The sequence below is a fragment of the Parasteatoda tepidariorum genome, chromosome 2 (assembly GCF_043381705.1).
Source record: "Parasteatoda tepidariorum isolate YZ-2023 chromosome 2, CAS_Ptep_4.0, whole genome shotgun sequence".
Lineage (NCBI taxonomy): Eukaryota > Metazoa > Arthropoda > Arachnida > Araneae > Theridiidae > Parasteatoda > Parasteatoda tepidariorum.
The window spans coordinates 7,572,626-7,590,019 of NC_092205.1; the positions used below are offsets into that span (position 1 = coordinate 7,572,626).

The window sequence follows — 17,394 nt, forward strand, 5'->3', positions numbered from 1 at the left end:
GAATCTCTCTCTCTCTCTCTCTCTCTCTCTCTCTCTCTCTATATTTATATATATATATATATATATGCAATTCTTTAAAACATTTAAACTTACTCTTGCATTTCTAAAAACTAATTTCTTAATTCTTAGCAAATAAAGCACAACCTTAGAACGAAGGAATAAATTCTGATATATTTACCATACTGTATGATAAAAATAATTCGAATAATAAAAAAAAAGTAATTCTGGCCAATAAAACCATTATATACGGTATTTAAATCATTCATTTTGTAATTTTTGAGTTTATATAATTTACCGTAAATCTTGGTTTTTAAAATTCCAGTTCTTTTACCACACCTGTAGTAAAACTGAAAAGTAAATTAAAACCGAATGAATAATTTTTATGGCATGTTTTGAAGTATCATGATAAAATTACTCCATTTCAAAATTACAAATTTACGGAATTGAGCTTTGTTAGTTGTAAACTCAAAATTGGGTCAGCTGGTCAACGACAGTTTATAAAATAAAATAATTCGTTACATCTCGTTGGTATTTTCAGTATCTCATTGCTTCGATAATAATTTGCGATTCTTAATGTGTATAGTATTTTAACTACTGTTTTTTCAAAATATATATTACTGACGGCCATTACATACTCATTTTATATTAAAACTAGTGGCCTGATTCTATCTAACTTGCTTCAATATTACACTAATCTTACTAAATCTTCCAAAAAGCAAAGAATTTCTGATGTAAAATAGTTCAATTTATTAATTTATTTTAAGCGTGTTACCTTCTTAAAAGAGGGATTTATTTTCAATTAAAACTGAACGGGCGCTACACACTTTCTTTACAAAAATATAGTTCTAACACGCATCTATCTCTTCAAAACTTGTACTTGAGAAGCTGAATAAATGCATCTCCAATAACACGAACATCCTCATCTAAAATTCCATTCTACACAGAACAAATTACGAACAGAAAAAAAAGAAAAGAACCACCAGTCACGACACCTCAAGTTTAGAACATCTCTTCTCAAAACATAAATGCAAAAGAAGCAAAAATCAGACTTACCAGGTGGAAGTTTAATCATAAAGACCATTCTCTTCTGGAGTGTTCTGGAAATCTGCAAAAGAACAGAAAGAACTTATTCTTGTGTCTAGACACAAATGCAGAGACATAAAAGAAAATGGTAGAAACACAAGAGAATTTTTGCTTTTTCTTTATTTTGCCCTTCCAGCATTTTGCTTTGTTCTTTTTTCCCCCATCCTGTTGGAAAGGGTATTTGGAACTACTTAGACCACTTCTCTGGAATGTCTTGTTTTACAGTGGCTCAGAAGTAACATTCTATTGGCCAATGGAGATAATTGGTGATGAACGCTTATTTTGACACCGCTTTTACTATTATTTTTTTTTCGGGAGAGTATTTCGCTCCTGGAAAAAAAGGATGGATGGTGTTCATTTCCTGTTAATTTTTTCTTTCTTTCTAAGGCTGCTTACGTTTCATTTGAACCTTCCACTTATTTTCTCAAGAAAAGTCTACCTATCATTATTAGTTAGGGATTTAATGTAATATAATAGATTATTTGTAGCAGTAGTTTTTAGAAAAGACTATATGCTGGTTTACATCATTTTACTTCTTTGTAACTGAATGATATTCTAATTTGAAGTCTTAAGTTCTTAGAAATGTTTATTGCATTATCCCGGCAGTTTTATCTTCGGTTTTCAAGTTTTTGTCTTATGCCTTCTTTTATTACGACAGACTATCGTTCTTCGTCTCATAAGGTGCGAAGATGTTGCTCATTTAACGCTACCAGGTGGGCACCCGTAAATCTAAGTCAAAGAGGCGAGCAACATTACATACGCCTAATTGCCGCAAACCCGTTCTTGGAGTGGACCACATTCGCACATCACAGGACAACACACAGAGAGAATCATCCTGAGCCGGATTCGAACTCGCAATCATTGGCATTGCAGGCAGACATACTGACCGCTCGACCACCTGGCCGGACATACCGGTAATGAACCAACCGCACATAAGAAGTTGGTAATTCTAATCTGTGATAGATCGTATATTTGTTATGTAAATTTTTATTTGGTGGTTTTTGTTCAAGAAGTAGAGGTTTGCTTTGATGTTTTAGTCGTCTTTAAGTTTTATCAACTATGTATACGTTAGCAATATGTAACATCATTGTATGCGTCTTTGTTAGCAAATTTTTTTTTATTACCGATGAAATTTTTTGTCATTTTATGCCTCATTAACTCAGAATCTTTGTGACTGATGCCCTTTTTTTATAGTTATTTAACTTTGTTGACTGAATATGATAAAAAACAATTAAATAAATAGTTTGTAACCATTTTTATGGGAAGCATGCAATCACACTTTCATAAACTTATATCTCTCGATTATCAAACTCATGTAAGATTTCGTTAATTTAAATATTTAATTACAATACGTACTAAAATGTCACATTATTTTTAAACTAAATTCAGTTTCAGTGTCTAGATTAAAAATTCAAAGCTTTTATCTTAGAAAAACTTCCTCGGGATATACTTGAAAAAAATACTTACTATATTTTGAAATATGTACTATATTTTGTGAAAGATTACCAATTTTATTAGCATAAGAATGTTAAAGACTGCTAATACTTCCAAAAGGAAAATTTTAAAATTTAGGACACAAGGTTTCAGTTCAGAAGTCAACCAATTAAGGTTAATCGGAACGTAAGGTTAATCAGAAAACTCTACTTGCGGCCGTGATAGTTTCCTCAAGAGTAATCCATGTCCGACATGCACCCAGCTAATTAACCCGCTTGTACCACCATCTGTGGCTTTATCAAAAATTATCAAACTTTCATGGGAGTTGACAACGGCAACAGGTGAATTTTAGATATCTTACTATAATATAAAAATATTATAGTAAGATATCTAAAATTCACCTGTATGTTCAGGGGCAAAAGACTTTTGGACTTTGCACTAAATGTAGGACTGCTCAGGCTTCGCCCGAGCATATTCTAAACTGTATCTATTTTAAGATCGACGAGGTTTTTTCAAAACCTCATCTGTTTTTAGACTTCCTGGACATTTTTGGACTTATGGAATTGGTCTAATTGGGATGGACCTCTTGGGGATTAGAAACAACAACAACAACAAAAATCTAACGATGGTGTCACTGTTTTCCATTGTTGTCAATACATTTTTATTGGCTGGAAAATCACATGGTAGGATCCAGTTTATTCACATTAGTTTTCAAATTGGTTTGGTTGTCATCAGCATAAAATTGATATAAGCCATAAAGTTATTGTTTTCCTATGAATATTTTTGTTTCCCTAATTTTAAGGTTAAAATTGTTATGATTACGTTTTTTATTTTGTTTGATTTGATTTTAGAGTTTAGAAGTATTGTTTTTATTATTATTATTATTATTATTAGAATAATATAATTCTACGTTACGTATTAAGATAAAGTTATTTAAATCGGTGTCTGATCTTATTAAACGATTTTCAATTATTATGTTTTCATACAAATTACATTAATATACTACCGGCAATGTATGAAACGCCGGCATTCTATAAAATGCCTAGGCATTGTATATAATACCGGATGTTTTTAGACAAAGTATGAAATATGAGAAGTATTACATACTTTCCCTAGGCATTGTATGTAATATCTAAGCATTCTATAGAATGACAAATGCCATTTAGGCAAAGCATAAAAAAACGTCCTGTTGAGGTTGTTATATGCATTTCTGAAAATTAAAATGTTATTCTGAAAAAAATAATGAGAGTGCCATTAAAAAAAATTTATTCAAAATGCGTAAAGAGAAATGAAAGTTGTGCAAAACATCATTTATGCCTTTCTTGTTAAGGGAAACAAAATTTTCATATTAAAGGTAAGAAATTGATCTACTTGTTGCAACATGGCGGGGTTGACCGACATTCTGAATTTGACATTTTGAAATGACGTTTTGACGAATCAGAAATGTATTTTGTACTTTGCCGGTTTATCATTTGGCATTCTATAGAATGCCTAGGAAATGTGTGAAATATGAATCATTTCACACTTTGCCGGCAAATTTTAGGCATTATATACAATGCCTAGGCATTCTATAGAATGCCGGATTTCAAACTTTGCTGGTAACAAATATACTACTATTATGAATTACGGTTTAAGAGATTCGTTAAATGATTTGGAACTTAGCTTTCAGCTTTATGCAAAGTGATAAATGCAAAAATTGCAATACATTCATCCGTTTGGTAAGCAAAAAATATTAAATTACAGTTGTGAACTCATCAAATTTGTTTTGACAACATACTTTTAGTTTTAAAAAATAATTACTTAAAAAAGTGATTTATGCTCACTTATAGCTCTTAATAGGGGAAATATTTGAAACTGGGAAGTGGAGGCACAAGTGTCTCTTTTTAGTACATATATTTTTAGTTGAATAATTTCAACTGTTTTATGCCAAGAAACAGTAATTTTTGCGAACAAGTCATAGGGGTTGGTGAACGTCAGCGAACAGGATCCTTAGCCCCCTAGTACATACGTAATAGTGCCTGCACCTTCTCCATAGCTTCAACTTTTCCTTACTATCTTCCTCCAAATTATAAAGTATGGTTGGTTGGTTCTAATGCCACTTGCCACATAGCCAAGCCTGCTTGGTGAAAACCGAGCAAATTTAAGGCAGAGTGTGCGATTCTTGTTTTTCAGTGGCGTCATCTATGGCCAAGAATTCGACTTCGCCATACCATACGTCACACCTGTTCATAAGGCGAGCCCATTCATGCGTACATTCATTCATACACAGATCGCAATTTTGACCTGATTTAGAGAACGATCGATCTCCAATCCAGTACCCCCAAAGGTTTTGATTTGTTACGGGAACATGGAGGACTTTGCGACTCAACAGAATTTTAACGTGCATCAGTCACCAACAACATGGAGAGTCTTCGGTCGGCGGGGTTCGAACCTACGAACTCTTGAACATGGACCCAGTGCCCTACCTACCAGGCTATCACGGCCCATTGTAAAGTATAAATTTAAGATATAAATAATTCCCATATTTCTTTATGTTTCACTAAAGTCAAATTATTTTAAGTTACGAAAAGTACGTTGCATGTAGAACTTTATGACGCAATTTACCAAAGTATAACATTTCCATATGACGAAAATAAGTTCTTTTGTTCCGATCAATTCATCTCTTGCTTGAATAGTTTTTCCAAAAATATTTCCATCAGTTTTTGTTAAATTTTTAAGCCCAAATAAAGATGTACGTTCCTTTAATTTATGTTTATTATTAACTTTTTAATTAGAAAACTCCATTCAGAAGAACATTTTTCTTTTTACCACTAGGGATTATCATCTTCGGCTGATAAAGAGACAAATAAACACGTCTCGTTTTCTGGAAATTTTTATACCTGCTCCAGACTAAAATCTTTTTGCTTTGGAGAAATCTTACATTTTTCATTCTAAGAACATAACATGGCGCTTTGTCAAGAAACATGGGATATGTTCGTGGAAACATGTTGAATATAAAAATCCTACGTCCTCAATCTTCGAAAAAGGGTTATTCGCGTGATTTTTCTACAAATACTTTCTGCCAAAGTTGAGAATGGCAGTTTTCCAAAGTATTTACGATGCCGTGCAATTTTTATGACACTTTTATGACGACCCGATACAAAATTCCTCTCCACCCCCTACTACCTTCTGCGTTTGTGGTTACTTTTTTAGGCAGCCATATAAAAGTTAAGAATGCGTTGCCCCGCATACACTTAAGGATTTTTGAACGGTCAAAAATTTACTGCCCACCATCGTGGAATTCATGGGATATTTGTTGCCAACAAAGGATAAAGTATCATCGTTGAGCCTTAAAACTCGTAATGGGCGTTTGATGCAAGAAACTGAGTTTTAAAAAATCTATTTGTGGAATACAGTTTTATGCGATAAAGGGATTTTAAGGAGTTAAATGCTATTAAACTAATTGCATTCACTTGCACTATTAAACTGCATTAAATTTAGAAAAATGAATTGCGGTTTTATTGATTTTTTTTATTTTTTTTTTCTGTCAGAACTATCAATGTTATTTATTCTTAACGATTAAAGCGGAATTTTAGAGACAAAAACAAGATTTTTGAAAAATCATTAGCATTGCAAAGCATAAATATATCCCTGAAAAATAAAAGTTTTTAAAATTATTGTTTTTAACAAGAATATTTTGGTGTTTCTCATTTGTTTTTCAAAAATAAATAAATAAAGTTTGTTGAAAAATGTTAAAAATCTGTTAGAATAAAGCATTTACATGGTGTTTTCAATTTTTGATTTTAAAGCCATCATCATATCATATATCACGAATTTGTTAAAAATAATTTTCTGAGGTTATGACAAAATAATAACTGTGAGAGAAACGTCATCAAAATTCGATATGTTATTTATTTCTATACAATTCTTGTGAAAATAGGTATTAAATTCCGATAACAGATGAATTCAGACACTATTATTAACAAATATATATTTTAACCATCCATAGGCAAGTGTCTTCAGAGCGGCCATTAACACATGTCTTCAGGGGTAGCCGTTAAATAATGTTTCCAGTATGTGCTAAAAGCAGGCGTCTTCATAGAGTGATATTAACGAATGAGCTCAGGATCAGCCAATATCAAGTTAGCTTCTGAGTCTACCATACATAGAGGATACCATTAATATGTGTCTTCAGAGGCAAATATTAAAAAATGCTTTCAGAAGCTGCCGTATACAAATTTCTTAAGAATCTACCATTAAAAATGTCTTCAAATGCTGATTCAAACGTATTCAGAGGCTACCATTAACACGTGTCTTTAGAAGCTGCCATTAAAACAAATATTTTCAGAAACTGCCTCTAACAGATATCTTCTTTATCTGCTAATAACAAGTGTCTTCATAGAATGCAATTAACGAATGTGTTCAGGATCTATCAATAGGAAGTGTCTACCATACAGCAGAGGCTGCTATTAACAAATGTCTTCCGAGGCAAGCATAAAAAAATGTCATCAGTGAATCATCCTGCATCAGAGTTTTCATGTAATGAAGGACATGAGGAAATATAATGGTGTCAACGCTTGGATTCGAACCCCTTTTCAGCCGGTCACGAGATTGCCCGATTAGCCCTCTCAACTACAATGTGTAAAAAGCACCACGGAACAAAATGACTTTTTAATGTTGGTCTAGTAGGCACCTGTAGAATTCTGATTGTTTATAGCTAAAAACGATTGATAAGCGTTTTTTCTCATAATTAACAGTTTGAATAACTTATTTTTTTATGGTTATTTGACTGTTATTGTTAAATTTGGTAAAATATTAAATAAATTGCTATTCGACCGAAAAACTTCTAATAATGTATTAGAAACTGTTCTATCATTAGTACTACTGTTTTATTTGGTTTAAATTTTTTCCAGGATTCTTTTTTTTAGAACCTAACTGATGTTCAAAGCAACCAAAATAATGTATCTTTAGAGGCTCGTTATATGACTTACGCAGTTCGAACAATAAAGTTTGCCAACGTCTGAGGGGACTTTTACTCTCGAGTACATTCCAAGAGAACAAAATTATCACGCATTTTTTTCTTTCATTTCCCTCTTTGCGAGATGCGAATTTAATGTAAATGAATGCGGTAGAAGATATACATATCTCTGTACTTTTCATCAACTGTGAAAAGCTGGTTACTTTATTCCTCCACGCCTCATTGAGTTACGTGATAAGTAATGTTGTAGCTCAACTTTATTTCCCGAAAAGAGAAAAAGAAAATGTCTCGAAGACAGTAAATTGTATTATTTCTTGTTTGAATGAATGCCGCTGAGAGAGAGGTAAGGGATTCGGTCCCCGCCATTAAACAGATGAAGAAAAATGACAAGTCGGAACACGCAGAATCCTCGCGGATTGGGAGGGGGAGGGAGGGAGAGGAGGGTGTGCTTCAACAAGAAGGGGAACCCCCCACAAGTCTTTACAAATAATAGTCGAGGCTTACTGGAGAGAATCCCAAACTTTTTATTTGCAAAGATAAATGTTGCTCTGAGCCATTATCACGTGCCAATGCTTATCGGAACGGAAAAAGTTTATGGTAGAGAGAAAGAGTATAGGCCTGAGAACATAGCCTGAGAAACTAGCGCCAACGGATTAATTTTTAAACCCACATTAATGGTTATTGCCACATTATTGCTCGCTCTATATTAGACACTATATTTTCTAGGAATTATGGTTTTCTATATTAGTGATTTTTTTATTATGTTTTTAGATTCAGTAAAAATGTATAAATTAGCAATAGTTCCCACGCAATGTGTTTTACTTAATCGCGTGTGATAACTTCGATTACAATATTATCCCGCGTAATCTTTTATTTTTCTTGTTAACGTTTTTTTAATCATAATAAAAAATAGTAATTTTCTTTAATAATTTAACCTTTCTTCAGAGATGGAACACTGGTGTCGATTTCATATATATTTTTTCTGACTCTCTAATTACAAGCAAAAATATATTTCGGTATTTTTTAATTATAAAAAAGCAGATTCTCTAAAAATGTTTAAATTAGCAATAAGTCGCATGCAATGTGCTTATTTAATTGCGTGCGATAACTTCAATGATAACTACAACGATAACTACAATGCTAACCGTTAATTATTTTATCTTTATTTTTTTATTTTGGTAACGTTTTTTTCTTAACATAGTTTAAAAAAATTTTTTCTGTTAATACTTGGCGAAGATGAGACACTGTAGTTTCTTCTGACGCTTTAATTACAGGCGAAAAAATCATTTTTTTATTTTTTAATTATAAAAATCAGACTACTAGTTAGTAAAAAAATCTGTTATATTCGCTGACTTATATTTGTACAAAAATATAAAACCCTCAAAAATTGGTCTGATTTTTTTTCATTCATATTAAAAATTCGATCAATAATTTATTTTTTAAATTAAAGAAATTTCAATGATGAATAACTGCTTAACTGCGAATTTGAAAAATTATTGTTTGGCAGTGAGCCGTTTTTGGAAAATTTTACCTTTAACGCAGAAAAAGACTCCAGGATTTCATGCTGTATATCTTAACTATAAATTTTTAAAATGCTACATATGATATTTTTCACTTATTTTGACTTACATTAATACGAAATAATGAAAAATATGCTTAATAAAAATTCATCACCAAGGGGTTAACAGCGTTCTTTGAAAATAATATCCTCATAATCACTGAGACTAAACTTTCAGATGTATGCAAGGAGTCTTTTATAAATGCATCCCATCATGCTGTTCGATTTCTGCATAGCAAATATGACACTATTATTTGAGTTCCACGATACACGGATTTTAAAATGATGATCCATATTTTGTTCACATATGAATTACAAAAAGTAGTCGCGTTTGTTTCTATGACAACATGATTTACAGCATGCATATGCATTTCCTAATAATAATTCATATTTAGAATATATATGACAACCTACGTCGACTGAAGCTAATTCACAAATTCCATGAGTTTCGACATACGTTTCATTATGTGCATTTGCATTTTGCATAAAAACAGACGATTTATAAGAAAATGAATGCTCGATTGCGCAATATCCAGGGTGATAACATAATGCATTATTTATATAATTTCAAAAATGTACTATATTTCATGTGAAGCAAAGAAGTTGCAAATCATAAAAACGCATTTAAAATTCACAAACGGTTAAAATGCTGACGGAAAATTTTAGAAGAAACAAATGAAGAAATAGGACCAATGAAGAATATGTTATTAAAAGTTACATGAAAAAATATATAAATTACGATTAGAGTAAAATGTTTTTTTTTTACTTCGATGTCAATCACTAACTTCACATTGAGTTCTTATAAGACCACTGCTTTTTGAGAATTGTTATGTAATTTTGTTTTCGCAGCAATATAATGGATAAGCAATAATAAAATTTTTTTTTTTAAAAAAAAGAAGGAAGAAGAACAGTGTTGCTCGTACTCAAGAAAAAAAAAACTCAATTTATACTTTTTAGTAATAAATTTCAAACTATTCAGTGATCTATTTTTTTTTTTTTTTTTTTTTTTTTTTTTTTTTTTTTTTTTTTTTTTTTTTTTTGATTTGCTGAATTCTTTTTTAACATTTCTCTTTTTCTCATTTCCCCCTCATGTTTTGTGCTATTATAATGTCGAAGGACTATTTGTTTCTTTGAACAATTTTATAAAGGCTTATCAAAGTTTTTATATTTGAATAAATAAAATGTTTCGGGATCATTCTTCTCCATTCACATCGCTTTTGTGTACGAATTCAAATGTTTCCAAGACTGTGAAATAAATTACATAAATGACCTTAAAATTAAGATTCGAAAATCGTTATTTAAATGAGAAAATTATTGTCATTCTCAAAGTTAATTATTGTAAATGTCGATACTGGAAATATCGATTGATTACTAATCAAGTTGAAATTAAAAGACTGATTCTTTAGCTCTCATTGATTATATTAATTCCTTTGAAAAAGACATAATTTCAAAATTATCATCCATTACAATTGACGCTTACAGATTTATTATTTTAAAGAAAGTTTCAATTGGATATAAATAAATTCAACCAGCGTGTATTTTTTCTTAATTTGAAAATTTAATTGAATATTTAATTAGATATTATAGCAAGATTCAAAATTTGTTTTTTCGGGGCTTCAGGCTTCTATCCTTTTTCCCTTCAAAATTCCATTCCTTCAATTTTTAGTTCCCCTTCTTTTCATCAATCTTTTATAAACTAACCACAAAATACGAAACTATCTTGTCGCCATCTGTTTACAACGAGTTACATCTCAATCTCAAGAGTTTCAGATAACTCCAAAACAGCACCAGAAAAGCTGTTTGGCACACTAAACAGATTTTCTAAAGTCGCCAAAAGCACGAGTCACATGATTGAGTTATAAACCTCAAGAAGCCGCAAACGTCATAGTATGATGATGAAAAATGGTTCTTCACGGACCCCTGGGATGAACGAAATCGAGAATCTTAAGCCAGTTTCCTTCTAAACTAATTTACAATTCGAGATTAGTGTTCTTCCCAGTTTTCTCCCCAAATGGTTAAGTTGTATTGGATTTTTGAGATCTAGATAAGCCCATTATAATGCAACGTGTTCTTTTGTAGCAATGCAAAAGTCAAGAGACAAAGATCAAAAAAATTTCGAGTTACATATATTTGGCATTCAAGAATGAAATTTGTAGTTAGAATTGTTGCCAGTTTTAGCAGTTTATTATTAAATATTATTTAGTGTTTGACTAAATAATGTTAAATAATAAAATTATTTTATTTTATTTTTATTTATTTATTTACTGTTGGAAAATGATGCATCTACCTTGATTTAAAAATATCTCTGTTGAGCTTTAAAAGGCATTAAAAATAATTAAAAAATAATAATAACATTGAAAATGGAGTAACTAGAAATTTGCTCCATAACGAAGTAGGAGTCTTAACGTGTAACCAGGATATTGCAGCCTTACGATCACTGTGAAAAAGGGATACTCAAATATTACAAAACCTTTAAAACTTCGAAACTTTCGACAAACCTTGTTTTGGACGAAACCATTTCTTGTTCTTGGTATATGCTCCAACCGAACATTTCGTCAAAGTGACGAAATAACACACACACACACACATACACACACTCTCTCTCTCTCTCTCTCTCTCTCTCTCTCTCTCATCTTTTAAGGAAAACAATAATGACTAGTTTTTATATCGATATTTTCAGGTTTAGAATATCGCAATTCACATAAAAGGGTTGAAACCAATTTAAGTTAAATAATATCTAATATCTTTTAAAGATAGTCCGAATATCTTTTAAAGAATGTCCTAATATCTTTTAAAGAATGTCTTTAAAAATAACAACAACGACTAGTTTGTATATCGATATTATCAGGTTTATTTTATCGCAGGGGTTGGAACCCATTTAAGTCCTGTGAAAATCAGTTTTTCATTTGTTTAATATTTATTTATCTATTTAAAAAATATGTCATATCACTTTAAAATAGTTTTGCCCAAAATTTTATGAACAGTAAAAATAATGCAATCGAACTCCGACTTTTTGCGCAACCTATCTCTCATTTAACTGTGCGTGTCTTGGAATATATGAATGTTTTTCTCGCGTCTTTTAAGTCGGCTGAATTCATAACTTGAACGAATCTGACATTTCTTGAGAGGGAGAGGGGTGAAACTCTTGATTCAATATAAATAAACTTCAAAAAATCAGTATGCTTAAAATATTTGGTGCATTTCTGTCGCTACTGGTATAGATAGTCGCATAAAACATTTTTATAAATATTACATTAAAAATTATAGATGGTGTTGGTTTTGTTTTACACTCTTCAAATAAATAAATATATGAACAACTTCACCGAAGAAAATCCTTACAGCAGCTATTTTCGTTATATATCGATTCGAATATATTAATATTAAAAAAAATTAAATTTTTCTTCTTCAGAATTTCGATTTATTCTACTGTTTTCTTCCTAAGAAAACTCCGAAAATGTGATTATTTTTCTTCCGAGTTTGTAATGGTCTAACCGTGTTTTAGAAGAAACGAAAAAGTGGTTGAAATTTCTTTACTTAAAATTCAGTAAAGTTTCTACAAATTTAACATCCCAGTTAACGGAAAATAGAACTTTTTAGTGAACATTTGAAGATAAAATGATCATCGAAACTACAAGTGTATGTATCACGCATATTTTAATACTAAGTTCAGGCAAGTGTGCTAAGTATACATTAGAAGAAAAGTAGACTGTGAAAGTACTAACTTCATTTTAGAGAAACGGAAGGGGTACATAAATCAAATCTTACGCGAGAGCAGATTTTATTTTCGTGAAGAGAATTTTTCTAAGTGCATCGCTAATGCTCGAATAATTAGCAAAAGTAAAAATATGAAGTTATTAGATTATAAACTAATTCATGTACAACACAAACATGATTGTATCACAAAAAATTTCTTTTTTAATGAATCCATTTACTACTTAATCAATGAAAAGGAATACAATACCTTTTTTGGAGACATACGCTAATGACAAGATTGATTACTTATTTAATTTAAAGAAGATTAACATGCAAAAATTCAACGTCATGTGTTGTATTTGCTATTATAAATTCCGTTGTGCGTAGAAGTGTTTTACTTGAAAAATGTTGGTAAATTGTATTATGTAGTCTTAAAAAGTCAGGATTATCATTAGATTAAGCTAAATCTGTGAAAGAAAATAAATGAAATTCCTATGAGAGTGGAAATTTTATAAGCAGTATAAAAAGGTTTAAGTTTTTTTTTTAAATTTTAATCAACTCACCATTACATTTCGGAAATAAAATCTAACTGTGATATTAAGCTCACGAGAGGAAACTCTCGCGTGGATATATCTCGAGAGAGAATTATGGATTAAAATCTCATTTAACACATTATCGAGAGGAGGAATATATTCAGGATTCTTTTCCACAAGGTTTTATTTTTACAAGATTTCTATAAGTGAAAATTTATCCTATTCAATATTCAATCGAGCGAGACTTTATCCATTAATTCTATAAAGCGAGATTACAAATGCAAGATTCCGTCGAGTTAGATTCTATCAAGCAAAATTTTGCATAACTGTCGAGCTTGAGCCGCCATGGCTGACGGGGAGCGTTCGCCTTCCAATGAGGCGAACCGGGTTCGAATCCCAGTCGATTCGAATTCCGCATCCCGCTTGTACTGACCACAGTGCTGACGTGAAATGTCCTCAGAGGAAGACGGATGATGGGTTAGAATCCCCTTGCCGTCAGACTAACCGTGGGAGGTTTCCGTGGTCTTCCTCTCCATGTAACGCCAATGCGGGTTAGTTCCATCAAAAAGTTCCCCACGAAGGCAAATTTCTCCCAATACTCGATCCAGGAGTTCCCTTGTCTTCTGGATTGGGTTCAAAATTACAAGGCTACGGAGTTGAACATTAGCAGTCGTAAACCCATGAAATTGGGTCGGCTGTTCAACGACGGTTATAAAATAAAATATCTGTCGATCTTGATTTTATCTATACAATAGTTTTGCACGAAAGATTTTATGCATGCAAGATTCTGTTGAGCGCGATTTCACCTGTGTAAGATTCTATCAAAGCGAGATTTTACCAAAGGGAAATTCTGTTGAGGTAGATTTTATTTATGCAAGATTCTAACAAGTACGATCTTACGTATCCAAAATTCAGTCAAATGAGATTTTACATTTGCATGATGCAATCAAGGAGGATTTTACAAATATAAGATTCTGTTGCACGTTGTTGAAGTTTCTGAACTATAGGAAGCCCCAAATTACACAAATAATCCGCAGTAACGGGATGAGACGGCTGGGCCATCTATGGAGAAGTACTGAAAATAGTGCCATGAGAATCGTTACCTTTAAGTACCCCGCGGTGTCACGTCCCAGAGACAGACCCCCTACAAGATGGCTCAGCGATATCGAAAATGATCTGAAAACCCCAAAGATTATAAATTGGAAGGGAGTTTCCATGGATAGGAGGCGCTGGCATTTGACAGCTGTTGAGGCAGGCAAGGCCTAAAAGGGGCTGTTGCGCTGACAAAGAAGAAGAGACGAAGAAGATTCTGTTGAGTTAGGTTTTAACTACACAAGATTCTATACAGCGAAATTTTACAAAAGTAAAATTCTGAGGAGCACTCGCAAACAACACATCTTCCGACCTGCTGCCAACCATGATTTGGAGCAAGCTTTATTAATTATTGTCTTCTTTTTAGATTTCACTAAACATTTTAAAGTGTTTATAAACGCTCGATTTCTGTATTAACTAGAAATAACATACAATATTGAGAGCTTTTCATCACTTAATTCAGATAGGTATTACTCCACAGTTTTTACTGTTTACAAGACTTCATAACACAAGTTTTTAAGCATGTGAGATACCATCAAGTCAGATTCTACAAAAACGAGATTTTATCCATACTAGATTTTATCACACGAAGCTTTATCCATTCAAGATTCTATCACACAAAATTCTGTACATGCGAAATTCTTTTCATTAGGGGTTTAATTGCGAGATTTTGTCCTAGAATACTAGGACAAATTTCCAACCTGAAATTCTAGAGCCTGAATCGTCCTAGAATTTGTTAATAAGACCTATATTTTACATTGAGCTCTGAAATTACTTGCGTAGATAAATAAAGTTATTAAAATAAAATGCATACAGGAATCTATCAAATCAGATTCTACAAGAAATTTTAACCATACAAGATTTTATCACGCGAAACTTTATTCTATTCAATATTCTATCACACAAAATATTGTACTTGCGAAATTCTATTCATTGGAGATTTTAGTTGTTTTGTCCTAGAATAACTTAAGTCATAAGATCTATATTCTCCATCGAAGAGTGATACTAAGTGTGTAGATAAATGAAATGAATTAAATTAAACATGTTTAAATAAAAACAAGAATGTGTCTGTAATTTGTTATTTAACTCTAGATCATTTATCGAAATACTCAAAGGAAATTTTGTTAAAACTTTTTTTTCAACGTCTATTATTTTTATATCTCGAATATCCTTTTTAATTTACAATTATGTAAAATAAATATAGAAAGGGTAAAATGTTATTAATTAAAATAAATTCGTTTTTTTAATTAATTTTGTATCGTATGTAATAACGGTGCAATACCCATTAAATTAACGATCGTTTCAACTAATAAATTATTTTCGAAGTTCCATAAAATGCTATTTTTTACTATTGATATAATTAAGGGCTATTAATGATTTTTCAATTAGCACAAATAAGATCCCATTTCTTTTAAATATTGCGGCAAAATGTTACTGAAAGAAGGTTATTGCAGTTAATTACTTATGAATAATTTTCGGGGAAGTAACGTTATTAATAATTAGTTCATTATATTTTCGATTTAATATCTCTTAAAATCAACTGAGTCATAAAAATAATTACTAGAATAAAATTATTGCTTCATTTTATCTCCTTATACGAAATGAAAAGAAAAATATTCACTTTCTGCAAACTATGCTATCAAAATAATTAAAATATTATATTTACTTAAAGCAGAAGAATATAGATTACCCGCTTTTGAAAGAAAAATCATTCGGTAAATTTTTGTAGCAGTGAAAAAAAATAAAACACGTTGAAGTTTATATAACGATGAAGTTGTTGTTGTTGTCGTGTCTATGCTTGTGCAAAGATTAGAGTCCTCCAAAAGTCTTGATAACAAGGTTTGCAAGTTCTGGAGCCTGATGGCTATGGAGAATTTCGATGGGAGGTGCTCCAAGTTGAAAGAGGGAGCCGATAATAGCCTGGCAGTCAAAAACATGGTCTGGAGTTAGTTGCAAATGAGGACAGTACTTGCACATGGGATAGAATTTTATATGGGTGCGTGAGATCTTCATGCCCTTGAAATGTCCAGTACGTAGCCTAGCTATTGTAGAGGAGAGGTTTCTTGGGCAGTTTAGATCGGGGATTGTTGCCTTGCTAAAATGCTGGTTGTATATCCTGCGTCTGGCGACAGCATTCGCATCTGCACAGGTGACAGCTCGAGGTTGATCTTCGTCACGTGCTTCCTTTGCAAGGGCATCTGCGCATTCGTTTCCCTCGATTCCAACATGAGCTGGGATCCACTGGAGAGTGCAACGGATATTTAAAGAATGAAGAAGGGCATTAATTTCATGGGTTATTGATGTATTACCGTTACGTATTGCTTCGAGTGCTGATTTTGAGTCTGAGAAAATCACGATGAAGTGTTTAATAAATATAGACAATCGAACATTTTGAGAGACATTAAGTCATACAGGATCAGGTAGCTGTGGCATGTTTTTCATCGTGAAGATTCTAATCTAGTTAAAAAAAACTAACATTTTCAGGGAATGAGGGCACAAGGAAGAGAGGGAGACCGGCAACAATGTTATTGGACTGTGTAGAGAAGGACCTAAAAGTATTACGAATGAATACATGAAACAATCTAGCTACGAGTCGAACTGTCTAGAAGACTGAAGCCTTTGACTAGGGCTGTAGTGCTGTTAAAGAAGAAGATTATATTCCCTTATATAAGAAAATATCGAGTATTTTCTTATACCGTCCAAAAGTATTAATTATTTACAGATCTGTAAGAGTATGCAAATAGAAATGATAATAAACAAATAAAAGTTTAAATTAAGGATTTTTGTTTTGTCTAATAATTATATAATATTATAAATTCCTTGTTCTTGTCATCGTGTTCTTTTGGTCAGAACCAGACTACTTTTTTTGGTTGAAACAATTTTCTTCCAATGTACCACCATTTTAATAAAATATTTTTAGAATATCCTAAGTTTAAAGGGAGCTACATCCAGAAATGCTATTAAAAACATAAAGCACTCAAACGAAAAATTAATTAATTATCGTGCCGACTATTAGCAGATGTCTAGATTGTATAGCAAAGTCT

General features: G+C 31.8%; 1 protein-coding gene across 2 annotated transcripts in view; it reads right to left on the reverse strand.

The window, feature by feature from the left end:
• LOC107436632 (para-nitrobenzyl esterase-like) overlaps positions 1-17,394 on the reverse strand; it is a 298,185-nt gene that overhangs the window by 166,002 nt on the left and 114,789 nt on the right. For both annotated transcript variants that reach the window (XM_043043999.2, XM_043044000.2), the window contains exon 2: positions 1,054-1,105. In XM_043043999.2, coding sequence (XP_042899933.1) covers positions 1,054-1,081 — 28 coding nt within the window. In that variant the 5' untranslated portion in view covers positions 1,082-1,105. The remainder of the gene's footprint in view (positions 1-1,053; positions 1,106-17,394) is intronic.